The sequence below is a fragment of the Chiloscyllium plagiosum genome, unplaced genomic scaffold, assembly GCF_037043375.1.
Source record: "Chiloscyllium plagiosum isolate Xiang-an unplaced genomic scaffold, Cpla_swu_hap1 HiC_scaffold_10, whole genome shotgun sequence".
Classification (NCBI taxonomy): Eukaryota; Metazoa; Chordata; class Chondrichthyes; order Orectolobiformes; family Hemiscylliidae; genus Chiloscyllium; species Chiloscyllium plagiosum.
The window spans coordinates 45,185,104-45,203,145 of NW_028270148.1; the positions used below are offsets into that span (position 1 = coordinate 45,185,104).

An 18,042-nucleotide genomic window follows, 5' to 3' on the forward strand; every position below is an offset into this window, starting at 1 on the left:
CCCACGTCCATCTTTATCCATTTCCTGTCTTTGAAATTTCCTGCAGCCTTGCAACTCTTCAAAATATTTTCACCACTCCAATTCTAACTCCTTGGCCCTCCTGATTAGAATAACTTGATTGTTAAAGTCATTAAGGTTTACAGCACAGAAAAAGTCCCTTTGGCCCATCAAGTCTGTGCTGATCAACATTGATGGTTATGTTTTCAGTCATCAAGGCACTAGGTTCTGGAATTAACCATTACGTTTCTCTCTCTCTCTTCATTTCATCTCCTGTCTTTAAGAATTTTGTTAAAACAGACTTATTTCACCAAACCTTTGGTTGCCAGTTCCAAATATTACCTTAAGAGGGAGCATTTCCTCATACTTTCTTACTCAGAACTCTGAGATGCAGGGGGGATTCAGTGTACTAGTGCATAGTTTGCAAAAGGCTCATGAGCAGATGCAGAAAGTAATTAGGAAAACTAATAGACGTGTTATTTTTTTATTTTGAGAGGAATAGAATATAAAGTTATACTTCACTTATACAGGACACTGGTGAAAACTTGTCAAGAATACTGTGTACACTATCAGTAAGTGCGTAATTCCTTGAAAGTGGAGCCACAGCTGACAGAGTGGTGCAAAAGGCATTTTGCACGCTAGTCTTCATTGGTCAAAACATTGAGTAAAGGAGTTGGAATGTCATGTTGCAGGTGTCTAGGACATTGGTGAGGCCATTTTTACAATACTGGGTACAATTCTGGTCATCTTCCTTTCGGAAAGATGTTGTCAAAATTGAGAGGGGTGCAGAAACGACTTACAAAGATATTGCTGGGCTTGGAGGGTTTGAGTTACAGGGAGAGGCTGAGTAGGCTGGGTTATTTTCCCTGGAGCATTGGTGGCTGAGGGGGTGACTTTATAAAATCATGAGGGGCATGGATAGGGTGAATAGCCAATAGGGTGGATGAGTCCAACACTCGAGGACATAGGTTTAATATGAGAGGGAAAGGTTTAAAAAGGACCTGAAGAGGTACTTTTTTCACACAGAGTGTGAGGAAGTGGTGGAGGTGAGTACAATTACATCATTTAAAATGCATTTGGATGGGTATAAGAATAAGAAAAGTTCAGAAGAATATGGACCAAATGCTGGCAAATAGAACCACGCCAGATTGGGATGTCTAGTCAGCATGGATGACCGGGACTGAAGGGTTTGCTTCCATGTTGTATGAATCTATGACTCTATGCAAATACATTGGATGCAGTTCAGAGAATGTTTACTAAACTGATAGCTGGATTTGGCAGGTTGTCTTATTGAAAAGTTGGACAGGTTAGACTTACATTTGCTGAAGGTTTGCTGACATCTACAGAGCGTGCTGAAGAAACACAGCAAGTCCAACAGCATTTGCAGAGAGAGAACAGTTAACATTTTGAATCCAGTGACCCTTCGTCAGAACAGGCAGTGGACTTGAAATACTACCTTTTTTTCTCTATATAAATGCTGCTTGGCTCACTGTGTTTCTCCAGTGCTTTCTGTTTTTGCTTCAAATTGCATCCACAGTTGTTTGTGTTTATTTTACTAACATCTAGCTTTGTTTGGTGAGTTTAGTAAGAAGGCAGTCTAAATATTAATGAGGTGGGCTGTGCATTAACACAGTTAACAATCAATAATGACTATCAGTTGTACCTCACCACTGCCTTTAGTGAAAATCTTGTCATACCATTTGTGAAAAGCAGAAAAGAGAGAGCAAGATGATCACAATGTCAAGATGGGCCTCAAGACACTATGCATCTTTCTGAGAAGGAAGACATAAAAGGCTAACAGAAAATGTTGGATGTACTTGGCAGTTTTGGCAGCATCTATGGTCAGAGAATTGATTTAACAGGTGGAACTTAATGGTTGTTGCAATGAATGTGTCACTGGCTGGTTGCTGTCCCAGTATCCAGTTTTGAGGGCACCAATTGGGATTGAGTCCTAACTGGACAGCCATCTAGCTTGTCACAGCTTTTGGCTCCACCACCAGGAGCAGTTTTTCATCAGTCTTTCTGTTAAGAGGCATATGACCCACTTCTAATAGCTTCTGATTAGATGCCAACAACTTTCTATTAATAGTAGTGCCACTGATATCAATGACCACTGCTGGTATTGCAATAGGGTATGGCAGAAAGGTTGTTGCTGCAGTGGCATACCACAGTGAGTTGGACAGGATTGTTGGGGACAGTCATGGAATCTGGGATGAGGGAGGTGGGTCATAGTCAAAGGCAGGAGAGTGTCTTCCCAGAGGTCCAACTGACTCCACCAGTGTATTCCTCCAGCTGGGTTAGGATTGTTGAGAATGACAAACCACCTCTACCAGGTTGCAGGCTTATCATCTAGCTCTTGCTAACTAGGCATAGACCCATCTACTGCTGTTTGAAAGCTGGCAGTGTTGAGCTGAAATTCTTGAGGGCCTTAATTGACTTCTGAGTGGGAAGGCTTGGCCCTTCCTGCACAGCACATAAACAGAAGGGGCAACCTCCTTATACCTTCCCATCTCATAAACTATTCCGAGCATCCAAGCCCTTCCTCAGAGGAGCTTTAAATTCTGTCCAACTTTTCTGATCTTTCCCTAGGATGGGGGAATTCAAGACTGGAGGCAGATTTTTAAGGTGAGAGGAGAGAGATTTAAAAAGGACGAGGGACAAATTTTTTTACACATTACAACATTTGAAAGATATTTGATTAAGTACATGAATAGGAAAGGCTTGGAGGGACATGGATCAGGGGCAAACAGGTAGGACTAGTCTAATTTTGGATTATGTTTGGCATGCATTGGTTGGACCGAAGCGTCCGTTCCCTGCTGTATGACTGTATGACTCCAGGACACAGTTTAACATTTCATCTTGGAAGACAATACTTCTACAAGTGCAAAACTCCCTCAATGCTGCATTGAGGAGTCAGTGCAAATGATGTGCTGAATTTGCTGGAGTAGGGCTAGAACAACCAATCTTTCTTTTCACAAATAAGCGTGTCACTGAACCAGGGTTGTTACTAAAGAAAGGATTTGAACTTGAGGTGATTCAAGCATTGGGATCGGATAATTTACATCCATGGATTTTCATAGGACCTCTCCAGTCTCGAAGCAAGCCATTCAGCCCACTGAGTCCACACTGTCCCTCCAAACGGCATCCCATGGCTAATCCACCTAATCAGCTCACCCCTAGACACCATGGGCTATTTAGCATGGCCAAGCCACCTAACTTACATATCTTCACTCTGTGGGAAGAAGCTAGAGCATGGGGATGAAACCCATGCAGACACGGGGAGAATATGCAAACTCCACACAGCCACCTGAGATTGAATACAAACCCAGGTCCCTGGCACTGTGAGGTTCCCCAAAACACTGGAAGGCCTTTCTTTTTTGAGTATTTAATGAAATCTAATGTCAAACAAGGGAATATGATCAGGCTGTTCAGAAGGGGACAACTATCTCTTTAAAGTCCAGTCTCGTCCCCGGCTGAAGGCGGGCGGGCGGGCGGGGGGGGAATGTCTTTAAGGCGCGTCCACGTGGCCGCCTGTGAGAATAATTGGCCGACGTAGGGAAGGGAGGCGCGCATGCGCCCCGGCTGTTGTGTGATCGCCGCTGCCTCAGCTGGAGCCGGAGGACCAGGCCGTACTCTCGGGCAGCGGAGGGGAGGGAGTCGGCTGTGGGTGACAATCTCACTCACCATGTCCTGCAGCCTGCTGCATTTCTGCTCCTTCCAGGGCCTGGGGACCGTCCGTGATTTCCTCTTTCCTCAAGTGAAAGAGGAATCGAGCAGCGGCGGTAGGTACAGCAGAGTCCTGGCAGTTTGTGGTGATGTTCTGGGGGAAGTGGGCACCGCGGGATGGGTGAGGGGCCCGGCCCGACCCGGCGGCCTCACACACTCACTCACTGACTGACTGACTGATTGTCTCCCCTTGGTGTTGTCCCCATTCCCCGAGTCTCCTCATTCTGGACGCTGGGAAAGGCCTCCTGCTAAATGTCACTTGAGTTTGGAAGTGGAAACCCAGGGCAGCTGGGCCCAGTCTTCAGATTATTTTTTCAGTTCCAGACCACAACTTTGGTTCAGCAGCATCATATTCAAATGAAAGCTGTCGTGTTTACGATGCGATCAGACACCAAGTAGAGGACTAGGAACGCACTTTAAAAAATGGCCCAGCTATTTTTCGCATGATCTGTTTGATCAATATTTAGTTAAGGGAGTATTATCACTGGGTATGTTTCATTGCCAATATAACCCATCATATTTACATTCATGAAGTATCAGGCTGTTGATGTTCTTAGTTTAAGCAGTGTTTTTGATGGAAGATTATACCGATCAAATGTTATCTGTTGGTGTGTACACACAAGGGGTATATACTTGCCACAATGTTTGGTCTGGTATTTGCGAAAAAAAAGACCCTGCATTTACCCATTTTAAACCAGCAATTGCAAATTCTAAAATGTCAACAAAATGAAATGGAACTTTGGAGCTACTCAGGAAATTTATAGGAGTACTTAAGTTTGACAGTTCTAAATGATCTATGTAAATTCTTGTATAAGGTAATTAGATACAATAAAGTTATATTATATCATGGCAACTTGTATTTATATAGTGCCTTTTTGTAATGTGATGTCTCAAGATTCTTCTCAAGATCCTTCTCAGGAGGATTATAAATAAAAGAATGATATTGAACTGTATATTAGATGAGGTGACCAAAATCTTGGTTTTTGAAAGAGGAAAGTGATATCGAGAAGCAGAGTGAATTCCAGAGCTTAGGGTCTCTGTAACTGAAGGCACAGACAATGGTGGAACATTTATAATTGGGAAGGTACAAGAGACTGGAATTAGAGGATTGTCAATTGAATTGAATTGAATTTATTGTCACGTGTACTGAGGCACAGTGAAAAGCTTTGTCTTGCGAGCAATGCAGGAGATCACATAGTTAAGTAGCATAGATAGTAAATAATAGGCAAAAAGCAACAAAAACACAGGTACAGGTGAATGTTAAGAGTTTGAGAGTCCATTCAGTATTCTAACAACAGTAGTGTCGAGATTGTTACGAAACCGGCTGGTGCGTGTGTTCAGGCTTCTGTACCTTCTCCCTGATGGTAGAGGTTGTGGAAAAACATTGCCGGGGTGGGATGAATCTTTAAGAATGTTGGTGACCTTTCCTTGACAGCGGGCCTGGATTCTATAGATGGGAAGTTGGCCTTTGTGATTGTCTGGGCTGAGTTCACCACTCTCTATAACTGTCTCCGATCTTGAATGGTACAGTTGTCATACCAGGTAGTGATACACCAAGGCAGAATGCTCTCAATGGTGCACCTATAAAAATTGGCAAGGGTTTTTGCCGTCATGCCAAATTTCCTCAGCTGCCTGAGGAAGAAAAGATGTTGTTGGGCCTTTGTAACCAGTGCGTCCACATGAAGAGTCCAAGAAAGCTTGTTGTGGTGACCACTCCCAGGAGCTTAACGCTCTCCACTCATTCCACCTCTGTGCTGTTAACGTGGAGGGGGGCATGAGTGACAACCCGCTAAAAGTCAATAATGAGTTCCTAGGTTTTGCCAGCATTGAGAGCTAGGTTGTTCTCAGTTTACCATTTTTCCAGGGCTTCCACCTCCTGTCTGTAGTCTCTTTTGTCGCCATCTGGGATTCGAACGACCACAGTGGTGTCATCAGCGAACTTATAAATGGCATTAGTCTGGTATTTGGGGATGCAGTCAATGGTATACAGTGAGTATAGTAGGGGGCTGAGTATGCACCCCTAGGGGGCTCCAGTGTTGAGTGTTAGTGAGGATGAAATCTTGTCCCCAACCTTCACTGTGGCCTGTGAGTCAGGAAACTGAGGATCCAATTGCAGAGAGTGGGGCTTAGTCCGAGATCACTAAGTTTAGTAATCAGTGTCGAGGAGATAATAGTGTTGAAGGCTGAACTGTAGTCAACGAGTAGGATTCTTACGTAGCTTGGTGTCAAGATGTTTGAGGAGGAATGAAGGGCAAGTGATATGACATCTAATGTGGATCTGTTGGTCCGATAGGTAACTTGGAGTGGGTCAAGAGTAGTGGGGAGGCTGGAGTTGATTAATGCCATGACCAGCCTTTCAAAGTACTTCATGACCACTGAAGTTAGGGCCACTGGGTGATAGTCATTGAAATATGCTGCATGAGCCTTCTTGGGCGTAGGGATGATGTTGGCCCTCTTGAAACAGGCAGGGACAGTGGCCTGTTGCAGGAAGAAATTAAAGATGTCCGAGAAGACCTCTGCCAGTTGCTTTGCGCATGCTCTGAATGCACAGCCTGGTGCTCTGTCTAGTCCCATCGCTTTTCTAGGATTCACACAAAGCAAAACTGATCTGACGTCTGATGCAGTGACTGTTGGGATAAGTTTGCCAGGACTTGTCAGTATAGGTGTTATCTCTCCACCGAACGTCTACTCAAAGCGAGTGTAGAAAGCGTTGAGATGATCTGGGAGGGATATGTCATCGTCTGCTATCTTGCACTGTCTCTTTTTAGAATCTGTGATGTCATTCAGTCCTTGCCACAGTCGCCGGGTGTCTGGGTCTCTAGTTTGAATCGGTATTGGTCCTTGGCTGTCTTAATGGCTCTGTGAAGGTCATACTTGGATTTCTTATATTTAAGTGAGTCTCCTGATCTGAAGGCCTCACACCTAGTTTTTAGCAGGTTCTGTACATGCTGATTGATCCAGGGTTTCATGTTTGGGAACACCCGGATTGACTTGCTCGGTATACAGTCCTCCACACACTTGCTGATGAAGTCTGTGATGGTGGTGGCATACCTGTCCAAGGTATCCGCAAGGGGGTCTCCTGTTTGAGCTTTTGCTTGTAAGCTGGGAGAAGAAGCACGGCATTGTGGTCGGAGTTCCCAAAATGAGGGCGTGGATAGAACGGTAGGTGTAGTAGTGGTCTAAAATGTTTGGGCCCCTGGTGGGGCAGGTAATGTTCTGGTGGTACTTGGGCAGCACCTTCCTTAGATTGGCAACTTCAATCTAACTAGTCACAGTAAACAGGACCTCAGGGCGTTCCGTTTCCAGGGTGTTAGTAGTAGAGTACAGCACATCCAGAGCTTCCTCAACCTTTGCTTGTGGCGGTATGTGCACAGCAGTTAGTATAGCAGTGGTAAATTCCCGTGGTAGATAGAAGGGTGGCATTTGATGGTGAGGAGTTCAAGATTTGGGGTGTAATGGCTGTCCAGGGTTGCAATGTCCATGCAGCACAAGTTGTTGATTAAAAAGCCAACCCCTCCACCCTCTGTCTTACCCGATGATGCTGTGTGTTCCATATAATGGATAGAAAAACCATCAGCCTGAAGTGTGCAGTCGGGAATGAATGGGTTGAGCCAGGTTTCTGTGAACCATGTGCGCAGCAGTCCTGCAGTTCATGCTGGAAGCTGAGCCGTGATCTGAGTTCATCCATCTTGTTATCCAGAGATTATACATTTGCTGGGAGTAAGGTAGGAAGTGGGGGGCGGAGGGGTCTTGAAACCACGTAGTCTCAGTCTTACTAGCAGGCCAGCATGCTTACCCCGCTTCCTCGCAGGTTTCTTACATTTGAGTGATCTAGTGGAGTAGATTCTGACTGTTTCCAGTTAAGTGATCCTTCCTCGGACTCTGTGTAGAGCAGATAAGTTGCAGTTTGGTGTATTTTTGCAGAGGGTCTGCTTAGGACCCAGTGTAGCAGGTAATTTACTGTGTGGTTTTTTTTATCGGAGGGAGTGTGCTTAGGACTTAGTGGAGAAGGTAGGTTTCTGCTTGTGTTCCGATCTTGTCCAGCTAGTTCCTGGTTTCAGTTGGCACCGATTTGTTGCTCCAGCTGCAGCCACGTTTTTTTATTGTGCTACTCCCCCTTGTAGAGGTGTTTGGGCTGCTGTCCAGGTAAGTACTGGCTGACATGAAATCTCAGAAATGTCTTGAAAGGTTATGAGACTGGAGGAGAATCTGGAGATGGCAAAAGACAGGATATTGAGGGATTTCATGAAGAAAAGAAGCATTTTAAATCCAATGAAAATTTAAGGTCTGCTTTAATTTTTTTTGTTCATAATAATATGCCTTTGAAAGTGTTGTTTACAAAGACTTTAATTCTGAACTTAATTTCACCAATTTCACTTCATATGAGTCTGCAGTTACAAGGTTTGGTATCAAATGGGAAACATCAGCTACTGGAGTCTTCAGGCCTTTGATTGATTCCAAAAAAACTAAAAGAATCTATGGTAATGTATGGATAAAAATTGACATGTTGTTCATGCAGCATAATTCCTATCAAAGGCAGTATGTCTGAGTGCAAAATGGAGCGTTAGAGCCAGCTCTTGGCTATTTTGGCATTAAATGTATTGATTTGATGTAAATGAATTATGAAGTTTGATAAATTAACCAGCATGAGCTTAGACAAATAGTCATAATTCTCGGAGGCTAGGCAGGCAAATGAAAACAGTTATTAAGAAGGTTTATATGATCCTTGGGTTTATACACCGGGGCATAGAGTATAAAGTCAAGGAAGTGATGCTACACTTCTTCAAGCTACATTTGGAATATTGTATAAGGAAAGATGTTAAAGCCCTTGTGAGAGTGCATAGGAGATTTACTTGAATGATACCAAGAATGATGGATTTTAGATACAAGGAAAGATTAGAGAAATTGGACTTGTTCTCCTTGGAGCAGAGAAGGTAAGTGGCAACCTTTTATTGAGGTGTTCAAAATGATTAATAATTTTGACTGTATAAGGAAGGATGCTCTGCTTATACTACTTGGAACGTCAGTAAATAGGGGTCACAATTTCAAGATTGTCAGCCAAAGAGTTCTGAGTGAGAAGAAGAGAAACCTATTATTGGAGCGAGATGCAGAAAAACTTATTTACTTGGTTGTTTGGATTTGGAATAGCCTACTTGAGAGTGTGGTGGAAGTAGATTCCATTGGAGGTTTCAAAAAAGAGCTGGATATATATTTGAACGTGATGAATTTACGGGGCCACGGGGAATGGAACTAGCTGGGTAGCTCTTTTGGGAGCCAGTACAACATGATAGGTTAAATGGCCTCCTTCTCTACAGTAAAATTCTATTTAATTTTCTATTATGAATTTTTAAAAGCACTCAATTTTACAAACCTATATTTGACTGCAGTGACCAATCTGTATTTATATACATCTGAATTCTTTGGAAATTATGTTTTAAAAAAATTGCAACAGAAAACCAGACATTTCCACTGGTGTTTATCATCCACATAATGTATTTTTTATTCTGCTCATCTCATTGCCATCCAAATGTATCTTCCTATTTCTCACTGATATATACTCTCTGACTCTATTTAACAAGATTGCCCACAAGTGTTAAAATCATGAGGGAGAGAAAACCCATTTTGCCTTTGCAGGTTATGCAGACAACCTGTTCATTCACTTTTCTGCATACCCTTTAGTTTCAAATATTTAAAGCTATTTTGGAGTCTGTCTACTTTTGCTGAAAAAGAATTTCATCTTCTTTCTTTTGCCTTTTTATTCATTTGAATAAATTTCTTCCCCTAACTTTTTGTATGACATCACCCATGAGAAGGTGGTATTATTATCAAAATCAGAATGCATCGCCTATCCAAACATGTGTTTGAAGATGGTGGTAAGGAATGCCTTAAAATTCCAGTCCATTTGGTGTAGTTGCTTCCGTAGGACTTTTAAGTAGAAAATTTAGGAGTTTGACTCAGTCATCATGAATGAATAGTGCTATAAGTCTCAAGGCAGGATGGTTTGTGTTTTGAAGGGGGACTTGGAGATGGTGTTGCCAGGTGCTAATGCTGTTGACCTTCTCCGTGGGAGAGGTTGTGGTTTTGTTCTTGAAGAAACACTACAGAATTTATGCAGTGCGTCTTGTGTGTGCACTGTATGTGCTGTGGTGACTGAATGAGTGTTATGTTACTAAATGGAGTGCTTATTAAGTTATCTGGATGGTGAAAGTTTTGAGTGTTGTTTAAAGCTGCACGCAACAAGGCAAGGAGAGTGTTCCATTATATTCCTGTCTTGTTGCAAGCAGATTGGACAGGTTTTGAAGAGTTAGGAGATAAGTTACTTTTTACTGAATTCCCAGCCTTTGACCTTTTATGGCCACAGTATATATGTGGCTGGTCAAGGATAATTCACAATTGGATGACTTAAAATAAGCTACCACCAGAAGGAAAAGGCTTTTTGAATATTGCCATCGTTCACTGACAGTTTGAAAAGAGCTTGAATAAAAGCATGGATGTAATTTGCACAAAGAAAAGGAAGAATCCAACCTTCCATTTGCTTCATAAACTTTTATTGCAAATTATAAGGACAGAGTCATCGGCTGTGACACCAAATGGCCCTTGCACATCAATAAATTGCTTACTGACACAGTCTGGAGCTCTCAGGACCATTCATCTCCAGACCTCAGTCTTTTTCCACACACGACCCTGCTGAATTTCAGAACTGAAATGTGATTAGCTTTGCATGCAGTCAGTTTTTGTGCTGACCACCATGAACCGATTTAGTTTCTTATACAAACCCAACTTGTTCACTAATCTGCCACACTCGCCTAATTTGGCCCACGTACACTTCCAGACACAGTAATGTTTTTCTCTTGACTGTCTTCTGCAATGACCAAGCTGGCTATTACCACTTCAGAACACTACAGTTTGGTGATGACAGAGGCCTTACAATGTTCTTAATAACAGACCACACCAGCCTGGCACTGCCACACTCCGAATCATGCAATTCAACCTATATCCCAAACTCCATTGTCACTGTCCTTAGAGAGTCTTGTCTTGAGCAGAACAGACATACTAATGATGGAAGAAGAGTGGCATTCAACCTAAAAGGAGGTCAGCTGGCATTCTTCAATGTTCACTGTGGATTGCATATGAAATTTCTTGGCGTCAAGTATAATGCGGGCTCAGAAATCTTCTGCTGATTTCAACTCACTGCCCTTCACCTGATGAATTCATACTCTTGTATGTTGAATATCATTGGGATGAAGCACTGAAGAAAAGGGGACAGAATGTACTCTTAGAAAGTAAAAGATTAACACCATGGTGACATTACAGACCAAGCTGACTAACTTCTGAAGATTGTAATTGCTGGACATGTTCTGTGGCTGGTATGAGAAGAATCACGTGACCTCATTCTCACCAACTTATCTGTCGTAGGTCTATGTGACCGTTTTGGTCAGAATAACCACTGCCTGGTTCCTATGAAGATCGAGTCTGGCTTCACACTGAGGACATTGCATGGTGTTGTTTAACACTGCCACTGTGCTAAAAGAGCTGGATTTAGAATAAATCTACAAGTGCTAAACTAGACTTGCACGTGGCTTCAGCAGCAACAGACTTCTGTGTCATGATTTGAAACATTTTACCACTCAATCTGTCACTACAAAAAGTAAAAATACTGAAGTCTTGTGTTCGATAGCTATCCACTCCCAAGCCAAGCTGTTCTATTACAGTTACAAAACTGGCATCTAACAATTAATGTGGAAAAATAATGAGGTATGTTCAGTACATAAAAGCAGGACAAATCCACATACCAATTACAGTCCATTCAGCCTACTTTGCCATCAGCAAAATCATAGAGAAGTGTTATCAAGTGGCACTTGCAAATGAGTAACCTGCTCATTGCATGCATGGAAAAGAGTTGAATTCCCAGAAGTGAGAGTTGTGGCCTTTTGATATCAAGGCAACATTTGATCGAGTGTAGCATCAAGGAACAAGTATCAACATCCTAATGTGTCCATTGATCAGAAACTGACCTGGACCAGACATGTACATACTGTAGTTACAAGAGTGGGTTAGAAGCTGGGAATTTTGATAGTGAGCAAGTCACCATCGGTCTCCCCAATGTCTATTCACCATCTACAAGGTTTAATCTTTAGTGGGCGTCCGGGTGAAGCACTGCTGATAATTCCTGCTTTCTGTTTATATGTTTGGGTTTCTTTGGATTGGAGATGACATTTCCTGCTTTTTTTTTCCTCAGGTGGTAGATGGGGTCTAACTCGATGCGTTTGTTGATAGAGTTCCGGTTGGAATGCCATGCTTCTAGGCATTCTCGTGTGTCTCTGTTTGGCTTGTCCTAGGATGGATGTGTTCTCCCAGGATACATGAACACCAACTAGCCACAAAATGACATGACCCTCTCTCACTAGTATCCTTACGTACAGATAAGCAAGGACACCACTTTGACTGGGACAACACAGTTAGATCCCATCTACCACCCCCTGAGAAAAAGAACAGGAAATGACATCACCAACCCAAAGAAACCCAAACATGTAAATAAAAAGCAGGCGTTATCAGCACTGCTTTGCCCGGAGGCCCACTGAAGATGTTACCGAGTAAGGTGATGAAATGTCTGGAAATGGACCATCCAACTCAGTGAGCAAACCTACATCTAGAACCTCAACCTGAGCTACAAATCTTAAAACTTGACAAGATTTAAGTCAGTGGTTTGATGGATTACTGCCCACTTGAAGATGGTACTGGGTGGGTGCAGCTCCAATAAGCTTGATGACATCCAGGACAAAGCAGCCAGTTTGATTGGTACTCCATCCAGCACCTACAAACATTTAGTTCAATCACTATTGATGCAGTTTGGAAACAGCTTGGCTATTAATGTACACAGTTCTCTTAAGTGAAGTAATCAAATGTAGCTGACCAACTTGGCCAAATGAGGAGTATAGAAGTATATGCCAGCACAGCATCAATACCAGGGAGCAAACTGAATATGTGGTTACCTGGTGAACATACAGTATAAGATCATTTGTTCACTAAATAGCAGAAGCAACCTGTTGTTGTAGAGAGCTAAGTGATTCTGCACCAGTGGATCAATTAAATGCTTTGCAGTCCTATTATATTCAGTGCTTAACAATGGTTGATACTAAACTAACCAGAGGAGGAAATCCATCAAGTGTCCTCATTCTCAATGTTGGAGGAGCATACAAAATCAATTCAAAAGATAAGGTTGAAGCATTTGCAGTTATCCTCAGGAAAATCGAGTCCCCTGTGTTCTCGGACCCCATCATCACAGGTGCCAGTTTTTTGGCCAATTTGGTTGATGGTGTGATATGAGAGGTTAGTGTATCGCAAAGACCATGGGCCCTGACAACACCCGAACTCTAATGGTGAAGTCTTATGCTCCAGAACTAGCTACATGCCTCGCCAAGCCACTGCAATAGATTTTGAACATTGACATCTACTGGGCTATGAGAGAAAATTGCCCAGCTTTGCCCTGTCCATAAAGCAGGACAAATCTTATCCACCATTAGTCTATTTGTCAACTTCAGCAATTATGCAGTAGTAATTAGTTAGAAATCACACAACATCAGGTTATAGTCCAACAGGTTTATTTGGAAGCACTAGCTTTTGGAGTGCCACTCCTTCATCAGGTGGTTGTGGAATATAAGATCATAAGAGACAGAAATTTAGCAAACATATTAGTGTCATGCAGTGCTACATTGAATAAACCTGGATTGTAAAGCCTTTCATTTTTTGTAAGAATGCAGATTTTGGTTCATTAATATGTAAACCCCAGAACTACTTTTAAATCATCTTGTTAGGTTCTTTTCCTGAGATTTCATACATGAGATGCAATTCGCACGCACTAACTTCTACAATCAGTTATTAAAGTCTGTACAAGCTAGTTGTTTCTCTTCCCCCCCTCATGCTTTGACACATTTCGCAGGCGTGTGAAAAGAAGCCCCGAACAAAGGAAACACATCCCCTTTATATAGGTCAGTTGGTAATGCTCACAGCTACTCCAGCCATTTCCCACAAGGTCATCCTCGGGGATAATGTAAATGTCCCCGTGCTGGGGAATCATTATGCAAACGGTTTCCTGACTCTGTGATTCCCAAAGACGACAATGTAGGTGTGATATGACCTAGCTTTGTGGGATGATCATGCAAACGATTTTGATTGACTTGAGATGGCTATGAAAGCATTTCTGAATGGAAGGGATTGAATGAGAGTTTAATTTGATAATAGCAGTAGAATAGTAGTAAATGGCTGCCGGAATGAAGTGTGAATTACAATGGATAGTTCCCCACATTCCTGCATCCTGTCTATGAGACAGAATGTTGTCCCCCCCCCACCTCCCTCCCCCCCCCCCCCCACCCACTTCCAGAATGTCAGCTTCTTGGAGAAAGACAGTACAGTTTAATGCTTTAATATAACATTAATGTCCAGAGAGAGAGTACAATTTAATCTTTTAATAATACCACCTTCTTAAGATAACAAAGGTTTTAGAGCAAAAGGTAACCTCTCCACTCAGACAATGCATTAAAGGTGTGAGGTCAGAGTCACTCTGTATCTCAATCTTGAGTCAGACTGGTTCTATTTTCAAAGTGGAATTTGTGAAATATTGCATGTATTGAGTGCCTGCAGATTGTGCAATTTTTTGAGCTGAATAGAGTGTATCTGCAAATACAAATTCATCCCATAGACTTGTTTGTGTGCATGAGAGAGAGTGAGAGAAAATGTGCATGTGTGAGTACACATGAGACAGTGTGTTTGTGTGTGAAAGCTTCGTAAAGTGTGTGGGTGTGATGGAGTATAAGCCTGTGAGAGAGTGTGTGGGCTGGGTATGTGTGTGTTTGTGTGCTTGTGTGAGCGTATAGTGTAGTGGAGCCACCTGTAGTGCAACATGAACCCAAGGTCCCAGTTGAGACCATCCCATCGGTACCAAACTTGGCTATCAGCCTCTGCTCGGCCTCTTTGCATTGTTGCCAGTCCCGAAATCCGCCTTGGAGGATGGTCACCCAAAAATCCAAGACCAAATGTCCCTGACCGCTGATGTGTTCCCCAACTGGGAGGGAACACCCTTATCTATTGATTATTGTGCAGTGACCATTCATGTATTATTGGCAAGGCCAAGCAGATGCTACAATGCCTCAGGGCATCCTTGCCTGCAGTGTATGTGGAAGACAATGTTGGCCAAGTCACACAAATATCTGCCGCATACACTATGGATGATGTCCCCACGGGTAATGGTGCTATCTGTGTCGATACTCTGATACTCTGACACATGTTGCAGTGGTTGACATGATGGATTTCTACAGTATTGTGGTCAATGTTGTCCTGAAGGCTGGGCAGTTTGCAAACAATCATCTGTTAAAGTTTGGCAGTTGTTTTAAAGGCGAGAAGTGGAGGTGCAAATTGGTTGAACAACATCTCATCTTCCGCCTGGGCAGCTCAACGTTGAGTTTTCCAATTTGAAATGACCTCCCTTCCCTTCTCGTGACTCCATTCCCAGCCCCCCACCCCTTCCACTCCTCCCAGCCACCTGTCAGATTCATTCCTCCCATTGACCAACCAGGTTGTACCCATTACCTGTTTTCACCTATCCCCACTTCACCACCCTGCCCCGCCACCCCCTTTATCTGCAGCTCCTCTTACACCCAGTGCCAGTCCTGAAGAATGGTTACATCTGAAACATCGACTTCTCCACCTCGTGATGCTGCCTGGGTTGCTCTGTTCTTCCAGCCTCCTGCTTGTCTACCTTGTTCAGCATCTGCAGGTTTTGTTTTTGTCTCTCGACCTATTCATTAGGGCATGATTAATTTGGATAAAAATGATGTGCAAGGGTGTTTGGGGGAGTGGGGAGTAAAAGCAGGACATTGTACCAGATCTTCAAATGAGTATTGGACGTGATGTACCAAATGGCCTCATTCTGTACTCAAGACCATTGACCTTTTTTTTTTCTTGCTGATAGTGGATTAACCATGAAATACAAAGTTGGGTGTTTTAGTTGTAATATGAAAGCTATTTAAGTGCCATTAACTAATTGAGTTACATGAGCTAGGAAGACTGCAGCTTGAACTCCAATCTCTGCTGTGAACTGATGTTTCCCAGAAACTGAAATTTTAGTCTTTAAGCTCTTGAGTAAAGAAAAGGGGGGAAAAAAATTACTCCAAACATCACTATAACTATATCCTTTGCCCTGCCTTGTTTCATTTGCTAAAAACCTTCCCTCGTGCCTTAAGTTATCTCCCTAGATATCACCATTCCAAATGAACTCCTGGCCTCCCTCCCACATTCTACCCTGAATAAACTTGGCATGCCCCAACTTGGATAAAGTCCTCTATATCCAATACCCCTGTATTCACTGACTTCTATTGGCCTTCATTTAAGTAATGCTTTGATTTTAAATTCTGATCATTCTTTTTAAACCTCTTGATGCCCTCTCTATGCTTGCAATCTTATTCAGTCCTGTATCCTCATGAGTTATCTGTACTCCTCCAGTTTTAAAGCTGCAGGCTTAATTGCCATATCTTCAGCTGCCAAGTTCTGTGATGCTTTATTACATTAAAGCTGATAGGTAAATACAATGGGTTGTCTTCAAATTCCTCTGTAAGTGTGTCCTTTTTCTATCTCTGTGACCTTGTGCAGCCACAACACACCTAAGATACTGCATTTCTCCAATTTGGTCCTCATATATGACTCTGATTTCAGTTGTTTTGCCATTGACAGTTGTGCCTTTTAACTTCCCTGTTTCAGTGTTCAAATTCCTTTTGCAAAATGTTTCCACCTCCACCTCCCTGCTTTTTAAGTGTCTTTTCGATTAAGATTTTGGTCATCTGGCCTAATACATGCATCGAGTCATTTAACTTTGTTCAAGGAGATATATAAATGCTAGTTGTTGCTGTTTTTGTTAATCAGGTTAATGTTCCTGTTTTTTCATCCTGGAACTAAAACCCAATAGATTATCAGCTACATCATACGTAATGAAAGTTGATAGTTTTAATTTGACCATGATGAGGTATCACCATGCTTTAAAGGAATACATGATGTTAACCTTTCTGCAATACTTTCATAGCTGCTAATTAACTGTTGAAGTGGTGGAGTGTTACCTGATATTACTCAGTGATCACATCAGATGATTAGACTACAAAGTTCTGAGGAATGTTGAATTACAAGCAAAAGAATTTGTGAAGCTCAGTCTATATTCAGTTATTGGCATCATTGTAAGTTTCTCGTTTTCAAAATTGCTTGATCATGGGTGGCTTTTTCTAGGATACCCTGATCAGTCACACGTGCTTAGTTAGAGAGTCCTGAACTTGAGCACAAATTGCTTCAACAAGTGTGGCATTGGGCTTTTCTAGAGGACTATAATTTGAAATGGTTGTGGTTCAGAAATGCCTTGAACTGCACCCAGGTATCACCAATTGCAAGCAGGTATTTTCTTGTAGCTTCCTAATTTTTTTTAAATTGAAGAACTGAATAAGTTAGTACTTTGTATTAACCAATAGATCAGGAATGGATTTTTAAGTAACGAGCATGAGTCTTTTTCTTTCAGCTCAGCAAGTACATATTAATAGCATGGAGAAATCTTATTTAAGCGGTGATGTAAATACATTGGAAGCAGTTCAGAGAAGATTACCACACTATTACTAGGAATGTGTGGGTTAACTTACGAGGACAGGTTGGGCAGGCTAGGCTTGTATCCATTGGAGTTTAGAAAATGACTATTGAAACATCGATCCTGTCATGCCTTGACAGTTTGGATGAGGAGAGAATATTTCTTGTTTATTGGTAATCTAGAACTATAGAGCCATCCTTTAAAAATAAGGGATCACTCATTCAAATCGCAGACAAAGCTAATTTTTTTTTCTGGGGTTTGTAGGCCTTTAGAACCCTTCTCCTGAAAAGATATTCAAAGTCTCTGTTTCCACAATTTTTAAAGCCGAGGTGGGTAAATGTTTGGTCAGCAGTGGTAGGTTAGCAGTGGTAGGACTTGAGCTTACAGTTGGCTTAATTATATTCTTATTAAATGGGGATGGATTGTAATGTGATATATGTGTGATATGCTAACCAGGAACATATGCTCAATTTGTGCTACTGTACTGGAGACCTTTGTCGGGCTACTGTTCACTGATTGAGTGCTAAAGTAATTTAGTGATAACATCATTATCTCTGAGACAGTAGATTGACGCTTCACACCTCAAATCGGGATCAATGTGGAGTCAGAGTTTTTACAGCACAGAAAGACACCCCTTTGGTCCATTGTGTCTGTACCAATCATCAGGTATCTAATATTCTAATCTCATTTTCTAGTATTTGGTC

At 42.2% G+C, this 18,042-nt stretch overlaps 1 protein-coding gene across 3 annotated transcripts in view; it reads left to right on the forward strand.

The window, feature by feature from the left end:
* Positions 1 to 3,609: 3,609 nt before the first annotated feature.
* The window catches only part of rab3gap2 (RAB3 GTPase activating protein subunit 2 (non-catalytic)), a 100,113-nt gene continuing 85,680 nt past the window's right edge, over positions 3,610 to 18,042 (forward strand). Inside the window, exon 1 of one of the 3 annotated variants that reach the window (XM_087991315.1) lies at positions 3,610 to 3,779. In XM_087991315.1, coding sequence (XP_087847441.1) covers positions 3,683 to 3,779 — 97 coding nt within the window. In that variant the 5' untranslated portion in view covers positions 3,610 to 3,682. Of the gene's footprint in view, positions 3,780 to 17,901; positions 18,005 to 18,042 lie in introns of those variants that run through there. The other 2 variants (XM_087991313.1, XM_087991314.1) reach the window with 2 other exon arrangements.